Here is a 20,750-nt window from a genome sequence, read left to right on the forward strand (position 1 = left end):
AGTTTATTACTACAGTTCTGCCTGTATTAAAAGCTGTTTACGCCCTCAGCAAGTCCTTGAGGAATTGCCAGAAACTAGTGTGAGTTGTGTAGGTTTGTCCCTGCTCCAGTGAGAAGGACAACGATCTTCTGCAATTGCTGAATCCTAAATTACTTTAAAAGACTGGCAAAGGGAGGAGATACTACAGCTAGTTAGGCTGGATTTTGTAAAGATATGAATGACTATACCCATATTCATCTTTGAAATAAACTTTTCTAAGGACTTTGAAAAACAAAAACTGGATTAACTTCTTGTCACCTTTGTTTAAAAAAGACGAGTTCAGAACTGGTGGTGTGTGGGCGGTTAGGCTGATGGGAAGACCTTAAAAGCTGAGAATCTGCGCTGGAGAAGGATGACGAGGGTACATCTGCACCAAGTGCGCTACAGCATCCTCTGTGTGTCAGGCTATCCAGGCTATTTCCTATAGACAGCTCAGCAAGATCGGTGTGTGGAAATAGTAGTTGGAGTTACATTTGCATTGCTCTGCACTCGGACTAATGAGTCCCATTTAGAAGTTGTTGGGACTACAGAGCCTCCCCCCACCTGCCATGAAGTCCTGTGTAAGTCAGAGGGGAAATGCGGGTGCAAGAACAAACACTGATCATAAACTGGGTAGTGTGATGCGGTTTGTTGTATAACGATTGAGAAAGAAGTGCACCCCAACGGCGAGAAGGTGATTTGACAGTAATTCAGGAGAGAGCACCCCTATTTCCTCATTCTTTTCAGATTTCGTTATCATGAGGAAGAGAGTCCTTTCTGATCCGATTGATCTTTACCGAACAGGGAGAACAAAAGTATTGCAAAATACAAGTATTAACATACACATTTATTTTGTTTTGAGCGTATTTTAAAAGTGCCAGAGGCATGCCTTTTTAGTAAGCAGGCAGTTGGCAAAAACCCTCTAGGTATCAGAGAAGCCCTGTGCTGTAATTTTCCTAGAATAATAATGTCAAATAAATGACAATAGAAAGCCTATAAAATTTGCAGCCAGCTGGGCAGATTCTCATGTGTGACCCAAGGAAACTGTAAGTGCCTGTGCAGAATATTTTGTCTTGATCAGAGCTGCTCCAGTCTACTGCATTCCTTGCCAGAGTAGCTGTAACCCCCTCACCTGCCAGCTGCAAATAGCGGCTCCATTAGATGAACTCCGAGGAGCTCCGACCCAAGTCTGAGAGCAGCGTTAAGTGTGTGTTGTACTGGGAGTTTTTGCCTGGGTAGTTAAGTGTAAATCGATGATCCTTTACAGCATTAGTGTTAACAGGATATTATATGGGAATCAGCACGCATCAGAAATGATTATTAGTGCTTGTTTTCAGATTCCCCCCAAAAAGATGGAGATGGATTCTGTGACCCTTGTCTTCTGCGAGTTAGTTATTTTGTCCTTGCCTACTTGCTACCTCATATTCTGTTGTTTGGATAACAGGCTGGGTATTAAGTGTGGCTGTAATTTCTCCTGTTAACGGTATCCCACTTCACATGGCTCTTGCTCAGTTCCAGCTAATCCTATCTCAAACAAAGTCTTGATGAGACAAGAAGGAGCTGGACTGCACCGAGAACCGAATCAATGCTGAGTATGGCTTTGGAGAAGAACAAATTATAATAATACCTTGTGTCATCTGATCACTAGGTTGTACAACTCTGTTCCAAAAACGTATTGTTCAGCATTGCTCCTCAAGGTTTTAATCTGTTTCTACTCCTTTTCTCTTTGACGAGGAGGTAAAAATGACTCTCTGCATGATGTACTGTAAGTCTCTTGGTTGCGATGCAATATTGTTTGTCAAATTAGAGCTGTATGAGTCCTTTATTGAAAAGCAAACCAAAATTACCAAGTATGTCTCACTGCTTCTGACAAAAGGAGACTCAGGGCTACTCCCCAGCTTGTTCCAGGGTACTCCACATGTTACTCATCAGGGATCCTCCAGGCTGATGTGAGAACTTTTATGAATTCTTCCATCTTGTAAAATAAAAAACTATAAAGTGTTACTCTATTAAATTATAGAATGCTACATAAGCAGTAGTGATCTTGGCCACAGCTACCCATTTTAGAGATCATGTAGGTTGTGTCGGGAGATGGGAAGTTCGTCTTGTCACATGTTGGGGAGGACCTGCAAGGTTTCTTGGCGCCATCCTTGGGGGCTGTGCTCAGATCCATTCCTGGTCCCTGGAGTGCCTGGGCCGGGGGTGGCGGCACGGAGCAGGCTCTAGGAGGGGGAATTGCCCAGGCACGACAGGCGTGCTCCAGCTGTAGGATACTCCTGCTTAAACCACTGATTGCGTCTCAGGTAGTTAATGTGCAGTGTATGTGTAATACACCCACTCTGTAGAATACTACCTCATCGTTTACTCCTTACCACTTACAGTAGCCTCCTCACCTAGAATTGAAGGATACTGCCGTGTGGTTTGAGTTTGTTTATTAGAAGTGAAAAGGCTGTTTGTTTCTTCAGACAAGCTGGAAAAACCACCAATGAACAGTGATTAGAAGTTGCTTTTACATAGAAATAAAATACAAGGCAAATGGGCCCATTCAACTATAACACTGTACTGTGAGGAGCGGAAGGTGGACTGAAGCAAAGATTCAGAGCAGCGCCTGGGGGAAAGCTACTGATACACATATGTATACATGAAATCAGCAGTGCTTCATTTAAGAACCAAGCCTGCTTTTTTTAATGATGCAGTGAATTTTTCACTGTAAAAAAAAAAAAGCTGTAAAATTTTTTTCACTGTAAAAAAACCAACAAAACAAAACACCAAAAAAACCTCCGCCTGCCCAAGATATTTACATATGGACAGTCAGAACAGACAACTAAAATAGGGAATGTGTAACTGCCACAAATAAGTATATAATGAGAAGTTCTTAGTTAATACCTGACTATCTTGATGCAGTAATGAATCTCTTGTTCATTTTTTTGTTTATTGGGATGGAAGTGATATATTTTGAAGATGATTAAGGGAAAGATGGTGCTTGCTTGCTTCTTAAGGAAATTTTCTCTTCTACTTGGGTCATGTGGGTGCTGATTGAAGTACATCCTCATTCCCACTAGAGGGGGGTCCTCTCAGCGTAGGTTGTAATGCTTTTTTTTTTTTTTTTTTTAAACTCAGCATGAGGAATTGAGGAATACCTCACGTTGTGTCCCACGTCTTGTTTCAGTACTTGGTATTGTGTATCTTATGGTGTCAGCAGGTACTTGTCTCTTACTGATCTTAACTGCCTTTTGCACAAAGAGGCCAAAACCAACTAGCACACTGGTGAACACAGTAGTAACAAAAAATACAGAGGATGTTTTATTCCATTATCTGCAAGGTGAGGACAAGTATTTATCACAGAAGTGGTGTGATCACTCTTGGAAGAACAGAAGTGGTGCTATCAGACCGGTTCAATAATGTTTTTTAATTAGAATTATCTACACCAATAGCTGTACTCCAAACCATTTTATTGTCTCTGTGAGCCTTGTGTTTCTAAGCATAAAAGAAAATATTTCTATATGTAGAAGAGACTAAGAGTATGTTACATCAGCTTAAACTTCTGCTTTACTCTTTGATATCACAGTTTGTTCCTCTTCTCAGTTTCTTGGTGAAAAGGAGGAGGATTAAATTTTGTAAATGTGCTGGTTGTTGTGCCATGTTAATTCATGTGTTTTGAAACGATGGCAATCACGAGCATTCTCTTGGCCCTGAGCGAGCGGGACCTTGATTGGCACAGCCCGTTTGTTGACAGCACCACTGTACTGTACAGCGAAGGTCCCCGCAAGGTGAGGTGGCCTCTCTGCAGATGAGGCAGAGTGCAGAGCCCAAAGGCCACTCTGCCCTATCGGTGCTGGGTCGGCGCAGGGGTTCATTGCCCTGCGTGGTGTGCTCCTGCGGTGGGGAGCGCTGCGGGAGCACTGAGGCAGAGGACAGGCAGCTCTGGGCTGGCTCGCTGGGGCCACTAACCCAGCAAGGACCACTGGAGAAGGAGAGGAGGAGGAGGAGGGAGGCAGGAGGCAGGGTGGACTGGGGCTGGCAGGGAGTCAGCAGCCCTGCTGGATTCAAGGAGGGAGTCAGAGAGGGACCCAGTGACACAGAGAAGGCTCCGGTTTTCCTGATGAATCTCCACAATAGAAATGTAGCAGAGTAATAAGCATTAATGGGTCTGGAGGTAGCATCTAGGGTATGTGACTGGCACAATACTGGATGGAGAAAACTGAGTGAGTTTTGAGCAAGATTGTTCAAGTTCTGGGGTCTGTCTGGTTATGGTAGCTGGATGTTGTACCAAAACAATAAGCCCAGTGAAAATGCGTATTCACAGTTTAGATGGCTACCACGTTAACCCTGACCGGACTGCTTCTGATATTGGAATGACTTTTTTCAGAAGCCACTTGAGTAGGGCACTGTATTGTGACAAGCAGTCATACTGTTATTTCCAATCCAGTGGCTGATTATTCTCTTTTTGGCCCTGGGCAAGTCACTTAACCCTCTGTCTGTTTCTTCATCTGTAAAATATATTATGGATATTTATCAGTCTCACCAGGACTGATTGTTTAATATTTATAAAGTGCCTAAAGGATTAGAAGCTTAATATAAGTAGCTAATACATATCATTTTAGATTGATTTTATTTACTTGGATTTTTTTTCCTACCTCCTATTGAATGAGATGCCATTTTGTAGCCTCTTACTAGCCCATTCCTAGTCAGCTGGACAGGTCACAATTGGGTAACTTCAGGTTCATTTTCTTCTTTTATTCCTAGTTCCTTTAAATGCTTTATCTCCTTCCCCCATTTTTTTCCCTCCCTTTTTTAATTTAGAGATGAAGAGATACCATATGTTGCTAGATCATGACATAAATATATTTAAGTGCTGCCATCATTGTTAGTTTATCAGCCTTTCCATTATAAACCCTCTTGTTCAGGGGTTTATAACTCTGGCATTATAATGTGCTTCAGGCTGAAACTTAACATTCATTTTTTCCCTCTTGATTTGCTTTAAATCCTTCACTCTTCTTAAGTTAAACTGGAGATTAGATACATTAGTTATAGTTATACTAGTTGTATAAATTATAATGCAGCAGTAGGCATTTTAAATAGGATGTAAATCAGAGAAATAGAGAATTTCCTAGTTGTTAAACTGTGAGCCTGTGAGTAGAAATCTGTGATTCTTTTCCTCAGTTTGTCTCTGGCTTGGCACATGACTACTAAGAAATTATTTAACCTCCTTCTGTCTCACTCTTCTGTCTGTATGTTGGGACGATGACATATCCTACTTCACTGGTGTATTGGGAAGCTTAATTAATTAGAATTCATAAAAGCACTGAGATTCTCAGGTGAAAGGTGCTGAAGTGTGAAGTATTTTTAAGGAGTATAATGAAAAATCAGTGTGCCTGCTTTTCTGCGTGTGTTGCCTTTTGTCCCAGATTAGCACGTATCAACTCCTAGAGCTGTGCGGTACATGGCAACCAGCAAGGACTTTGATTTGGAGCACCACTGGATGACCTAGCAGCTTGCTTTCCTCAAGCTTTCAAACATTCACTGTCTTGCGGCCGGCTAGTCTCGGCCTTTGCTTGGGGATTTTGTTCCCTGAATTCTGTGGTTTTCAAAGAATTCTCTGGGCTCAAGGCAGGACAGGAGCCTGCAAGCCAGACCTCTGCTGCAGAGTTTCCCGTTAGTGGTGTTCTGCTTGGTGCTGGTGCAGGAGGAGTACCCAGCCTGGTTAGAAGATAATGGGAGGGGAAGAGTTCAGATACTTCCAGACTTTTTTTACAGGGAGTTGTCATGGCAGATGATTCTGGTCGTGCTCAGACAGCTTTTTGGTATAGCTAAAACTCTGTATGGAGAACAATGTTCCAGCTGTAGTACAGTAAATTTTGGAACACTGACAGATACTCTTTATGTCATTTAGGTTGAGAAACCTTTTTTTCTGTTGTGAGGGGTGCTTTCTTACTTTCCTCTCTCAAGGATTTCTGTTGTCAGCTGTTAGTTCATCATGTCCTATCATATGTAGGTTTCCTAGGGTTGACCCACAGTGGTGTCTTCATTTACAGATCTCTTCTTTGCCTGGACTGTGGTGTCGTGCTCAGGAGAGAGAGGTTCTTGGTGGTGGCTAAATTTGAAATGACCTTTCTCCTTATAATTTCAGGTTGAAGTCTTGGCCTCCGAGGATGCTACATTTGGACACAAGGTGTGTAGTTTGATGCAGTTTTGTTATATAGGTCCCATCAATTTAAATTGCTGGATGTGATGTCACAGAAGACAACAATTTTCAGCCTGAGAATTAAGGATCCTGTGACTTATATCCATCAATTCAGAAACTTTCCCTTATGTGTGGTAATCTGGGAATGACACACAGGCTGTCTTAATCCTGTTATTTGGTATAAAACCTGTGAGCAAATTTCACTTGTGGAAGCCCATGTGGAAACATGGAACATGAGCTTTGTAGTAACTTTGAAGATTGGACTTGCCCAAATACTGGGTTTGTTCTTGTTACATAGATTTGCAGCTCAAAATCTGTAGTTGTTACCTGCTTTGCAGTCTGCTGAGCAAGCCACTTTGTTTATGGTCCTTTTTCACGGTGCATCTCAAGTACAAAGTAGTACATTGAACAGCTGCATCACCCTGTGTTCAATTGTAGATCAATGTGTGGCACGCAGTATGCCTGTCAGAGAGACCGCTTTAGACCTGCTCTGCTAAATGGTTGGGCTGGATCCTAGTTCTTGCTCAAGTTTCTTTGGCCAGTGAGCATTATGGTGCCGACCGCGGTTTTAATTGAGCGCTAATAGCAGATGATTTTAAGCAGGGCAGATTGTGTGTAGGCTATATCTAGTTAGCTAGGAAGAGAGTGGATAGGGAGGGGAAGAAGGAGATTGTAGGAACAGTAGGCTAAATCATAACAATGAAGAGTTTCCTGCTGCTGAAGGCCCACATGCTGTGACACTGCTGCAGGTGAGAAAATAGCAATACTATTACTATCAAGGTAAAAAAATATCAAGAAAAGATGAAATAAATTCTCCAGGTTTATATAGAAGACAATAAACAAAATTAACCAAGAGAAAAAAAAAAAGCTTTAAAAGCACCTACATATTCATGATGCCAGAATTTACATTGTGTCCGTGTTGTACATTTTTTTATGTTGATATGTGATAAAGCGATTTAAATAAATTATTAAAAAACAGCTACTCCAGTATTATTTGAAGTATTTAACATATGGTAGTTTGCAGTATTTGCTAGTTTTTATTTAATACCCAGCATGCATACAGAATATTCATTGAATATTTAATAAACCTGGAGGGTCAGCTCTTGTGAACTCATCTCCATAATCCTTCAGACTAGGTGGGTAAACAGAAATACTACTGAAGATTATTGTAGCCGGTTGCTCTCACAACTAAAACACTGTGCAGAAGGCTTCTTATTTTCTTCGTGGCTAGACTTGCAAGTTGTTTTTCAGTCTTGGAGTCATCTTGATGGACATCCTTTGAAACTCCTTTTTGTTACCAGAAGTTTTAAGAATTTTCTATTACTAAGCTTCAGTTTTACAAAACCAAATCAGTACTGTCACCAGCTCTTAACATCATCCTCCAGAGTCCCAAGCAACTTTTCTGTACGATTCAGCTTTCAGAACCAACAGTCTTTTATATAGTGTGTGTATATATATACACACACATGCACTGTATAATAGTATATAATCTCTCTCTCTCTCTATGTCTCTATATGTATAGACATCTAATAATGGCTAATGTCTAATAATGTCTATATAGAGAGACATTATATAGTCAACTCTGTATGTCTAGGAATGTCACCTGCTTTTTATCAATCAAGAAGAAAAGTAAATGTATCATCACAAATTTGTTAATTCCAGAATTTATTTTAGCTGTCTATTCAGGCATTTGTGAAAGCACTTCCTTTCCTCCTCTCCCTTAAATACTTCTTTTACTGTCTGTCTCAATGACAAATAAATGTTAGTGTCTCTGTTACATTAACAAATGAGTTGGTATGCCCATGGAAAATACATATAAGCACAGTGTTTAAAGTGAAAAATTATTTTAATTTTATAAATGAGAAAATAAGATATACCAAATAACATAGTTGAGGAGGCTGTAAAGTTAAAAGTTTGCGCAATGTAATGGTTTCCTTGATACTTGCATTTAGCCTGAATTTCCCTTGGAGTCTATTGAAGACTGTTGAGAGGGCTATCCTTAAAGCTTTGGGTGTAGTATATGCTTCAGCTTGAAACGTTGTAGGACCACTCTGTACGGCTAAGCAGAAGCATAATTTGCTGCAGAGGATGACTTTTGACTGTATCTGTTCCACCTATCCTTAGACACTTCACCACTTAGTTTTAGGCTTGTTGACAGGCTGTGTTGCCTGTAGATACTAGAATACTGTTCTTTAAAAAGTGTATTTGTGGACTGCTGAGAGAGCTTACAATGTTATCTGTTAGTCTTAAATTCTCCATTATTTTAGTCTCATGGTAAATATGCATACTGGCAGTAAATGGGGCTGTTTCCCAGGAAAATGCTCTGAGTGAGACAGCAGAACATTGTTCAGCTTCACTGTAGTTATCATTGGTGAACTGAAGATCTAGCTGATGTAGTCTGCCTCTTGAATAGTTGAATCTTTGATGATGGTGATAAGTGCATGTAGAAATAAGCTACAGGATGCCTTTGATGCAAGTTATGCATATTGATTTTGACAAATTCTTATTTTAGAGAAGAAAATTAAAACAGAAGTTATTGCTGTCAAAATACCTGGGGAAGAGGCACCTTGAAGTACTGAATCTTATCTTTACTCTGTAAGCACAGAACAGGTGCAAATTGCAGACCATTAGTAATAGTCCTTCAGAATGTTCCCTCCACCTCACTTTTTTAATAAGAAAACAGTCTTCCCAAAACAAAAGTAGAATATGAGGCATTTATTGGAGTAAAAATAACATTTTAATATGGCTTTTTTTTCATTTTGTGCATATGTGAGACCAGTACGCTTTAATGAGCCATGAAAACGTAAGCAGTTTTTCAATCAGTTTCAAAAAAAGTTGTTGTTTGATAAGTATAAAGATGTGCAGGTTTGACAGCGTTGCTGTCCACACCTTTCCTTTGGTTGAATAGTAGGAAGCAAAACCATTCAGCTTTCTTTGCAACCAATTTTACAGAATGGGGAAGCTGTTACAGCTTTTTTGAAGATAGTACACGTGGTGTTCAGTTGAATTTACGCATGCATTTTTGTGTGTGTGTTTGTGTGCATGTTTGTTTCTTAAAGAAAAGAAAAAATCAAAACATCCAGCTTTTGACTGATCCTTCTGTTTCAATATTTAGAAGGATTGTGATATACCTGTGGTTGTGTATGGAGAGATACAGGGGTAACGACCACCTTAGCAAATCACGAACTGCTGATAGGTCATCGGGACAGACTTAACAGGTGTGCCTGGTTCGTTCAAATTCTGCTGAGTATAAACTTACATATATAGTGAGTTTCTTCAAGACCACAGTTGCCAAGAAACTAGCATAGAGTAAGAGTGAATAGATGGAGTGGTATCTGCCCGAGTCTGCAGTCAGCACACAGGAATGTGTTTCAAAGCTGGAAACTCCTTCAGTCCCATTAATCTTATTAAAGCCTAATGATGACATGTAAAATACTAATAGAACCAATTTATTTTGTGTTTATTTTAGCTGCAATAGGAAGATATATTTTAGCAGATGGGACCAGTGTTCCCAGATGGTAGAGAAAACTAGGAGGGATACAAAGACGTGAAAAAGAAAGAAAAAAAGAATACGGTGCACAGAGCAGAAAGAAAAGGTAAAAGGTTTAACCATTTTGAACGAGGCTGATTTAAACATCAAGGCAATGAACAAATAAAAATAACAGTGTCTGAGTTTTTTAAATCCTCCTAGGGGATTTAGATGCTCAATTTCCATTAAAACATTTTAATCCCTGAGGTGGAATTAAAAATCTTAGTCTGAAAGGTTGGTTATTCTATAAAGATTTAACCCACATTTTATTGTAGGAGCCGCATATTGGCATCAGTTGGAATTACGGTGTCGAATGCGGTAGCACGTACTCCAGACAGGCTACAAATGGTGTCTGGCCCTATCTAGAGACCAAGATGCTTGACTTTTTAAATATTTGTGCTTGGTTTACTCTCCTTTCCCTCCGGCTTTTACTGTCAGCATCTACCTGACCCAAATAACGTAGGGTAGAGGAGGCTACAATTCAGTTAAGCAGGGTGAGATCACCTCGTTCGTCCACGTGTCTCAACCTGTCTGTGGACGTGTAAAGTGCCATAAGCTCTTGTTTGCGGAGCCGGCCGCAGAGCCCGCCTACTGCAGCGAATGCCGAGGTGCAGTGATCCCAGCTTAGAGCAGCATTAATATAAATAAGTTTGTTAATGGCAGTCCAGCAGCTACATGTCAGAAGGCTCACAACTTTGTGCAACAGGAAAAGAGATACTTATGTTCCCACAGTAGGGGAGCTCCACCAAGAACAGGACTCTCTTATTTCGTAGTGAGCTTTAATCCTTCCATTGTGTGTCGTTTTAAGCTGTGTTGTGATGTAATTGGCTTAATCATTACTATTATGTTGCTTTGCACAAGTTAAGATCGTAATTTGACATATGGAAATAAATGGCAACTGGATTAGTGATTTGCAGGTGTCATTTAAAAACAGGGAGCAGGGAAGAAAGCCTTCCATATTTTGCAAGCGGCATGTTTGCTAATGTACAGAGGCAGAATTAACTACGCAACTGCGTCTCACGCTGTCTTGAAGTAGGAGCAAGCTTCACCTGTTTGTTTCTGGGACTGTGCTGCTGGGGTTGAGGAAAGAGAATCTCATTCCCGATGGATATGTTCACTGTAGGAATGATTTTACATTTCCTTTGCAGAAGACAAATACAGGAGAAAAGCTTCCTCTTTGATCGAGAAATCAGCATAATGGAGACACGGCTCTATTAAAGAAATGCAGCAAGGGTGGCATTTCTGATGTGGCTGTCTCTGCGCGGTGAAGCTTTCAGCGTTGTTCGTGGAACAAGCCGTATTTTTGTTTTGTGACACAGCATAAAGTGATGACCTCGTCTCCATAATTTAGTAACTCTGGGAGTTGTTGAGAGAGTCTATTCCTAAGTCTTTTTAAGTATTTGCTGCTGGTATGCATTTTTTAGTGCTGTTTCTCTGATACAGGGTACATGGTTTTAAGAACCAAATGTGCATAGGATTAAAATATCTTTTTTCCTTTTTTTTTGTTTAATTCTGTGATTCCTCCCGAATATGCTACTATTGAGTTTATTAAGTTTGGGGGTTTGTTTGTTTGGGGTTTTTTTTTTTGCTTTCCTCCACCTTGCAAACGCTGCTTTATTGCAACACTCAGCACATCACGGTGCATCTTCTGTAGCCCACTTATTTTCACATCCCAGATACCAGAAGTTCAAATCCCGAGGGGAAATTCAACTACACAGTGTAGCTACGTGTCAGCTTCCTGGTTTGAAACATAGGACACCAAAGAGAATATGTTTAGTGGCTGACTGAGAGTTACGACTGTGCAAATCTAGAAGGAAACTTGTTGTTCTAGTGGTATCTGTAACACAGAAGCCTTGAGCTACGAGATGGAGTAGAGATGCCATTTGAGAAAACTGAGAAAATGTGTTCTCAAGAGATTTTTTTTTTTTTATTTAATTATGTATTAGCTTGATTGCAACAAAAAAGTACTTACTTCTTGGAAAGAAGGAGAAAGGAAGCCATTGAAGGAGAAGGAAAAAGTAGGCATTAAAAATTGTTTTCTTCTAACGCAGGCCTGGTTTAACACAGCTTTCTTTTGTTGAAGACTCTAAGCAGCCTCTACTTCTGCCATCTGGTGGTTGCTAATAAAAGTTGCATCTTCAAAGCCAAATTAAATTGTTTTAAAGCCAATTAATCCTTTTCAGAAGAGGATGTTTTCAAGTGTCTGAATTATCTCTGTCTTGATACGTTGACACTTGGAGTATCTATGTGTGTGCTTAGTATATGAGAAAATATAGAGAAACGAGTCCTCATTTACATCTGTCTGTGCACCGTTGACTTAGGTACAAATGGGGGTTGTAAATAAGTTTTTGGATTTGTTTCAGCTTAGAAAAAATAGATATTCATATTAGCCTCCAGTAACTTCTGGTTTGCTACTCAGAGCAGAGTTAGCATTACATGTTTCCCCAGTTCTGTTGTTACTGTTTTCTTTGTGGAGTTGTTTCACCTCAGGTGTTCAGGTGACTAAAAGGATTTTCCAGCCTTCTTTCTTTGAGTCATTTTTAAAGCTGTGGTTTAGGATTGCTGAAGTCTTCTCAGCACTCTCTGCGCTGGGTGTTTTCTAAGAGTATAGAGTGGCATTATAATAGGGAACAAGCTCTTTTGATATTCTTAGGGACCCCTTAAAGATTTGTCAAAGTGTTTTGAAATAGTCATGACTAAGTAAGTAGCAGAAACCTGAACATGTTTCTGCCTGGCCCTATGCGTGTCACTGCTATGTTATTTGAGACAACCCAAGTACACGCAAAACGGAGCAATTGTGGTCATGTTTTAGAAATTTCACCTATGTAATCAATAGTTCTGGATGTCTGGTAAGTTCAGTCTCAGTAAAGATCTCTGTTGTTTTCTTGTTTGGGGGTTTTTCCAATTAGTTTTATAAAAATTAAGAGGCACACCAACCGTGCCATAAGTTCATCCCTATCTATTGTACAGTCCCGACAGGATCAACTTTGTCCTCAGTGCTGTGAGCTGTGGAGGAGTGTATCTAACCACCTTGAGCATGGAGGATGAATCACACAACAAGAATGCAGTGCCCCGTCAAAATCCATTCCAAATAGCACGCACTTGTTGTGGTGCCCCACTCCTCACGGCTCACTCCTGCTTCTCGTAGAGAGGGGATTTTAAAGCTGTGTGGGAGGATGGAAAAAAATGAGGGCTTCTTAGAGGTCCTAGTGACTCTGCATGCATTGGTGGTGGATCTGGACAATTCCAACACAATCTCAGATGAAGAAGAAAAGATGAAATGATACATAGAACAGGAAAAAAAAGTCATACATTGGCTGAGAACCCGCAAATGTGAAAATGTCAAGACATGCTGGATAAATGGCGTAGTAACAGTTGGTTCTTTCCTCCTTGTGCCCTGTAGCCCACACTTGCGGACTGTAGTCTCAGGAAAGACATGAAAAAGCAAGACGTTAGGAAGGAACTGTCTCCTGTGGCAATGTCCCAGTGTGGGTACAGTATGTCAGGCTTTTATGGGTATTCCTTTGTTTCTTCTCTTGCCAGTGACCCAAATTAGCGATAAATACACGTTTAATGCTGCTTTTCAGTATGGAGCATCTCACAGTGCTTGCAGAATGAATACTGATGGCCTTAGGGTTAGACTTAGGCAGTCTGCATGGCTATGTGGTAACATTTGTTTTACAAAGCTCCTGAGTGCTCTTGGCAGGCTGGTGTGAGCACAGCTGGTGAACATCATGCCCTCCTCAGCACCCTTGAATATTGCTGTCACGTGGTTTGCCCTGCGGTCCATTGGGATTAGAGCTAAAAATATGTAAAGTGCTAGCGTCGTCTCTACTTTATGGTAAGAAAGTGATGTGCGATTTTCAGAAGTGGATTTGTATGTGATTCAAGGCAATGTTTACTTTTTGCTGAAGTGGTGTCTCTAAGTAAGATGGCTTGGCAACTGGTTTGGCTTTTCTGATCGATCTGTATCCCTGTTTAGTCAGTTTTTTCTCCTGCATTTCTGTGCCGATTGAGGTTGCCACTTTGTTGAAATTAACTGCTGCAACCTTGAACCACCCAGTTCTTGTGGTGGCAGCACTAGCAGTCTGTACTTCCCTGTGCTGCTTTTTTGAAGAGATGGTCTGTAGTGTAGTTTGCCCTTTCCAAACTCCGTAGAAATGCCAATAAATGTGCAAAGTTTGGTACTGCTTTCGTGGTGGGAACATGCATCACCTTGAGGGTTTGACTGAACCCACCATTTTACACCAGTCACTATGATGTAGTGATCGATGTTAGCACAGAAAAAAAAAAAAAAAGATAATTTGTTTTCTCAGTCTTCCTTCTGTTACTCTTTATGTTTTTAACTGGTGGGCGCGCTTGGGCGGCCCGAGGCTGGTGTGCCTGAGCTGGCTGCTGGCGTCTGGCTGGGTGTGCTGCTCGGGGCCCTCCCTCGCTCGCCTGTTAACGTGCAACCCGGGTGATGCCCGCCTGATACGGCGGGTCCTTTACAGTTCTGTGTGGCCCCTTTGATTTATACTGCTGGTTTGAACTTTGAGGGAGTATCAGATTAACCAAGAAGTCATCTAACAATCAGAACACAAAGTTTGCTTGTAAATACCTGCACATTTTAAATAAATGTTGAGGCAGGTGGTCTCTTTGGGGGTGGGAAGAGGGCAGGACAGAGTATTTGCAAATAGTTCGCTTCTTGATTAGGAGAGCAGGTTAGACCAGATTTCTTTTTCTTCTGTAAATTCTACCTGACTGCGCAACTGGTGGGACCAGAACTGCTCCCTCCAGCAACCAACCCCACCTTGCTACAGGAAAGCATGCTCCCATTCATATTGCGACTTAAAAAACAACAAAGAAACCACAAGTTATTTTATTTTTAAACTACTGTTCATTTGTTTGCCTTTTTTTTTGTATAGCGTTCTTTTTTAACAGCATGAAATACGTGTGTAGAAAAAGATTCAGATTTCTGCTCTGTGGCTGCTTCCCCTGATTGCATAGTTGGCTTGTTAAAACTAATGCTAGGTTTGAAGGATAGGAATTACAAAGAGGAATGTGAGAAAGTTGTTGGGTAGACAGATGTGATTTAGGTTTTCGCCTCTCCTTTTTTTTTTTCCTGAGACAAGGTCAGGGGTGTATCACGCTTCAGAGCTGTGCTTTGCTGGAAAAAGGGCTGTTGACATGTCGCAGATTTCAAAGAGGAAAAAACAATTACAATAATGCAGAATCTTAGGCTTTTTACTGAATGTACGTTTCTTTTACAAAAAACATGGTTTTGTAACTTTGAAGCTTCAATTATTCCATTGTTCATTTTTTAAGAATTTCTTCTTGTGAGACAGGGTTTTCTAGTGAATTAGGATTTTGATGGATAATTTTATTTTATTAGAATGACACTGGGAAATCTTGTTTTTCAAGGTCATTTCTTTGATTTCCTTGGTGAAGAGTATACAGGGTCTTAACGTTTCCTTACACAGGAAGATCAAGATTACAGATGTTTTTGGCATGATTTCCATACTGTTGCAATGCTTTAATTTGTTAAATATTTATACTCATGTAAACTATTGTGATATATTTCTAGGTGTAACAGTCATTCTGTGTGCTTTATGATTTTACTACTGAATCCTTGCTACTACCTGAAATAGAAAGCAGCCAGATTTACAGTCTCTTTGAGTAAAACTTGCCTTAATGTTTTAATCTAAAGAAAAATAAGCATCATTCTTACTGTTCAATTTAATGTGACTGTCTGTTTTCATTCCACTGGCTGATTTTCCCCCTCTTTATCAAGATGTATTTGAATCTCCCTGAGCCTCCTGTGGAACTTCCTGGCAGTATTATTTGTTGTGTCAGAACCAATGTACCAATTACCTCGTAAATGTAATCTATATCTGGAGTGGTTTTACAACTTCGGTACTTGTGCAAGGGCTGTGCTCCGATGGAGGGATGTACACCTTAAAAACGCTTGTGGGAAGAACAGTTAGAATACGTACTAATTAAAAAATTAATAAATGTATTTTGAGAAATGTGTTAGCTGCTGTTTATGAAAGAAAGCAATGAAGCGAATCATGGAACTGGCTTTTTGTTGCATCTAAGTAACTAAATATTCTAGCACATATGATTGCGTGCAAAGGCTTTACAGTTATGTAGGTATGGCTGTTTATATGCTTATTAACTCCTAGGTTTTTTAGCTGAGGTGTATGCAGAATGCTGCCAAGGTCACAGTTGTTAAGCTGCCCCAAATAGGACTGAGGAAGGAATTATGTTACCTAAAGCTTTTTTATTTTTTTAAGAAAACTTTTTTTACCTGCAGTGTTGTGGCAAATGATCTTGAAGGAGAAATTTTGGGGATGTTGGGGAAATGCCATGAAATCAAGGATATTAATTAGGACTAGAATTGGTTTCTTTGGTGGAACAAATGTTGAAGATGGTCACAATGCTCGTAGGATCGTGTGTGTTGCCTGGCTTAGTTATACGGAGGTTTGAAAGTGAGAAGTTCAAACTTGATACAGTGAGCAAGGGAAAGCTAATGGAGCACATTAAAAATGCAAGCTGACCTAGATATACTGTTGAATGGTGCCATGTGGTGTGCAGCTTTATATGGCAGGCTGCAGTGTCTTGTCAACCAGAGTAAAGCTAAAAAAGCTGAAAATACTGCCCTGTTTACAAGTCCAAAGAGAAGACAGAAGAATTGGGACATCCCCTTCTATTTTATAGATGATGTTAAGAAAAAAAACTCTATGGGGGCTTTTTCACTATGAAAGCAGCTATTGATTTCTGTTAAATGTGTACAACGTTTGTTCAAAAAAACCCTACAGAAATTACTTTCGGGAATGATCAGTGTGCATGAGCCATCACAAGTGTGTGTCTACTTGCTGCTCTTTTCTTTCTAAGCTACATGTACACAGAACCCTGCAAAATGGAAGAAAAGTTAGTATTGTGTTAAGAGTTAGTTGATCAGAGCTAAATTCTTGCTTTCTGGAATATGATGATATTCAGTATGGGAAAAGGATAACAGAATCCAGCCGTTAATTTTACGGTAGTTTGAATTCCAGATTAACTTCAAAGAACTATTTTAAGAGGTGTCAAAGTATCAGAAAATGTTAATATGATATTGTTTTTCAGATAATTAATATTAAAATAACTTTTAGCTGCTGTTTGGAACTTGGTGGAAATAAGTCATTTTGGTATCGAGACAGTTTCAACTTGGAACTGTTATCTTAGCTTATTTATAAATACCAAAAAAAAGCTTACAGAGGAAATGTTGACCTTCCCTCCCCATCCCCCCTTGCATCTGCCTTATCCTCGGCTGGAACTGCATGAATGCAGGCGTATATGATTAGGATATTACATATTTTTATAGGACTAGGAGGCTTAAAATTGATATTTCTTGTCTAGAGCTGAGCTGTAAGTTATAATGTGTTTTCAGTTGGTACAATAATAATAAAAAAGGCTTGCATGTACCTGTGATGCATTTGATTCCTCCCTGCAGTGACTCATTGTGGATCTCTCTTACAGCTAAGTGCTTGTTCCTTGTGATCAGAGGAAAATGCTACACACCTTCTGCTTCGTGCCTATTAAATTCAAGTTTCTATTGTAGGCAGCATTACACAGCTATCTTTGAGAATTAAAGGGGAAAAAAAATCAAGAACAGTAACTGAAGTGAAAATCTAAAAAGCCACTTTGTTCCCCCTCAGCCCTAATGTCGATTTTCAATGCATTTCTGTTTTCATGCTTGCCTCTTCCAAATTTATGAATTTTTCTTTCTTCCTGTTCAGAGCACCTCCTTTGGTACCCTGTTGAATTTAGTGACCATAGTTGCAGTTGCTCTTTTCTCTCTATTGGAACCTAAATGATGGACACCAATCTTTTTAATCTTGCTATCTTAAACATAATGTGTAGTTCCTTTATCTGGACCAGTATTTTGAGCTGAAGAAGGGATTGTTTTCTCCATTTTTGTTATCATTTTTTTGCCTCACCTTTTTCATTCCCTGAGGGAATGGTCTGGAGAACAAAGTGTCCATGTTCCTGGGAACAGAAATAGATTGTTCCATTCATAATTTAGTGATCTATTTCTGTTTGGCGAAGTTAAGCACATGCTTAACTTCAGGTCTGTGATTAAATCTCACTGACTCCAGTATGACTTAAATGCTTTGCAAAACCGTGGCTTTTATTCCCATCTCACCATCGCACCATTCCTTCTGTCTCGTTGCTCTTTTTTTTCCCCCTCCTCTGCCGTGCTGCAAGTTGACTGTGCTTAGTGTCAGCAGTTTATGTTCTGCATGTTTAATGAAGGCCATGGCTCAGCTCAGCATAGCCCTTCCCCTTACGCTAACAGAATTTTGATAAATGAGATTTCCTCGTGTGGAGAGCAGAGAAGGGTCTTTGACGGGAAAAGGCAGGGCATGAAATCAGCAAGTGTCAGGGTGTACAAATTATAGGCATTTTAAACCAAAAACAAAATAAAGAGCTTGTTATGACTAACTGCCTTCAAAATGTATGTCTTCCTATGAAACACAAAAAAGGATTTAACAATATGCTAGCAAAACAGAAGTAAATTCGGTAAGCAGTAATCTGAATCATCGTATTTCTACCTTTCTTTTTGCTCTGTATTCCCTGTGCCTACCACCTTAATCGTCAAAATATGCTATATAAGCATTTGGATTACAATAATCATTGCTGAATTTAGCACATGGAAACACATTTCAGTTGTGGTTTATATCCTGTGTTGATCTAAACCATTAGAAATTCTCTATTTTATGCCCACTTGAGTTATTGACTTCACTAGAATAACAGAGGGAACTAGTTGCACAGATGAAAAGAAACTGCCAGGAGATATTGCAAGAAACCGCTTCAACTAAGGTACATTCCTATGATCCTTCCTTTTTTTAGTACTATTTTAATTTTTCTGATACCGCTGACTACATCCCCCTGCTCCTTGCTCTTTCAGTCTTTCTCCTTCATGCAGATTTAGCTTGTTCAGGGACCGATCTCCTGTTCAGATTATATTGCCGTAGAATTTAAAAAAAACTGTTTGTGTGCTCGCGTGTGCCAGTGAGGTATTGTATTGTTGAAATAACATCAAACTCTTCACTGGAGATTATAATCTGACACCAATGATTGAAGGCCAGAAACGGATCCTGCAGACCTAAAACTGGAGCTATTTTATTACCTTATGTAATGTTTCATAAAAGTTTCTGCAGCTGTAGTGGATTAGAGATGAATTGTTTTTATTGGAGAGATGAAGAGAAAGGACAGTTGGTATGGTTATAATAATTAATAAATAACACAGTTAATTACTGTGCTGGCTCTCCAGTATGTTCAGAGATTAATTTAAATCAATTTGTGCTCACTTCTATTAAAATACTCAAAACTGTATTTTTATACACAGACGCAGGAATATAAAATTTATATAGACAGAGCTGTGTATTTAAATATATATGTATAATTTTATTTCTTATATATCTATATTTAGTTACTTCGTTGTTTTTGCTTTTTTGGCAGGACTTTTGCACGGCTTGAAGGCAGGGATAATTGCAGATCTTGTAATTTTTTCATACGTTGGTCCATACCGTACCATACCATACCATACCATACCATACCATACCGTACCATACCAGTGTGCTAAATCTTCCTGTCATGTCTGCAAAGAGTTTCTCAGGATTTTCCGCTCCCCTCCAACCGCCCTCCTTCCCTCCTGCCAGCCAGGTGCTGATGGGGTCCCTCCACAGGAGAAACTCGGAGTTGCACACGATGACCCGCTGGCATGTTCTGGTGTACAAATTTTCTCTTACAGAGAGTATTTTTTTTTTCTTAATTATTAAGATAGACTCTTTATTCTAATTCCATCTCATCCCAAATTTGCATTTAAAATATAATGAAATCTAGCAGTTGTTTCTTTTCTTCACGTGTTTTACAGCAAAGCAACTGCGGTTGCACAGGCCGTGGCTTCCTACAGTAGCTGTAGACCTTAGGCTATGTCGTACCTTCTCCATATTTTACAATGTAACTTGTAATATACCCTTTTCAAATCCTGAATTCCAGTCTTGTGCCCCTCCTTGATCACAAAGAGTATTTACAGGCTTGTCTGGGAAGTGCTGACCACTGGGTGGTGGGCAGGCAGAATCCATGATTCCTGTAAACAGCAGCCAGAAAAGGCACTTCCATAACACCTGATCAGGCCTTTCGGGTCACTGGGCAACTGTAATGGCAGGTGCAATTTGTGTCCCTTCTCTTAGGTTTATTGTGTTCAGGTCAGAGGTGTTTGGGAAGGCCGGCAGAAGAGCTGGGTGTGACTGCAGCACTGCTTTCTGCAGAAAACCAGTACCGACCCTAGATGCTCCAGCACCTTTGGGTCCTTCATTAGGTGCGGTTCCTTCTTGTGCCAAAATGTCAGTTGCAGTTTTAAAGCTGAAATAGAGGAATATAAAATAGTATGGATCACATTATCATCAGGCATGTGTGTGTACACAGACACGTTATGGCACAGGTCCAGTTGCTGGTTGAGATGTGCAGATCTACTTAGTTTGTAAGTGTGTTATTCCACGACTCTTCCATTAGCTTTACCGGGGAGTCAGCGTTACTTGAAGTAACTAGTGGACTCTTCGGTTTCATTTTAGATACCTTTTTCTCACAGCAAATGAGAATTGGGATGAAAATCATCTTTGATGGGACTGTGCAGAGAAGCAAGTTGGTGCTCTGTGGTGAGTGAGCAGGGCAGTGCGGGGCAGCCCCCACTCTGATTTCAGTGGGATCAAGCTAGGACTTGAATATACACTAAAATACATCCTCCCTAGGAAGGAATGTGTGCCCTCGTTTGTTTGGACGATGCTCATAGTGTTTTGGGGTTACTGGAGAGAAGCTGTGCACGGCTAATGTGCTATGATCGTATCTCCATCAGATTTGAAATAAATGGTCTTAGTTTAACAAAGATGACCTGTGTTAAAAGGGAAAAAGAGAACTATGTTCTTTCTGCGTTTGAGAGTTAAACCCTGTTTATTTTGCCTTTAAATGTAGGGAGCTGGGTGAAGAGAGGTT

At 40.1% G+C, this 20,750-nt stretch overlaps 1 protein-coding gene across 4 annotated transcripts in view; it reads left to right on the top strand.

Annotated features, from left to right (window-relative positions):
* ARID1B (AT-rich interaction domain 1B) overlaps positions 1-20,750 on the top strand; it is a 335,932-nt gene that overhangs the window by 178,897 nt on the left and 136,285 nt on the right. For 3 of the 4 annotated variants that reach the window (XM_063329382.1, XM_063329380.1, XM_063329381.1), the window contains exon 5: positions 6,149-6,190. The exons of the other annotated variant lie outside the window; for it this stretch is intronic. In XM_063329382.1, the coding sequence (XP_063185452.1) occupies positions 6,149-6,190 (42 nt within the window). The remainder of the gene's footprint in view (positions 1-6,148; positions 6,191-20,750) is intronic. 4 annotated transcript variants of the gene reach the window in all.

This window comes from Chroicocephalus ridibundus, chromosome 3 (assembly GCF_963924245.1).
Source record: "Chroicocephalus ridibundus chromosome 3, bChrRid1.1, whole genome shotgun sequence".
NCBI classification, from domain to species: Eukaryota; Metazoa; Chordata; class Aves; order Charadriiformes; family Laridae; genus Chroicocephalus; species Chroicocephalus ridibundus.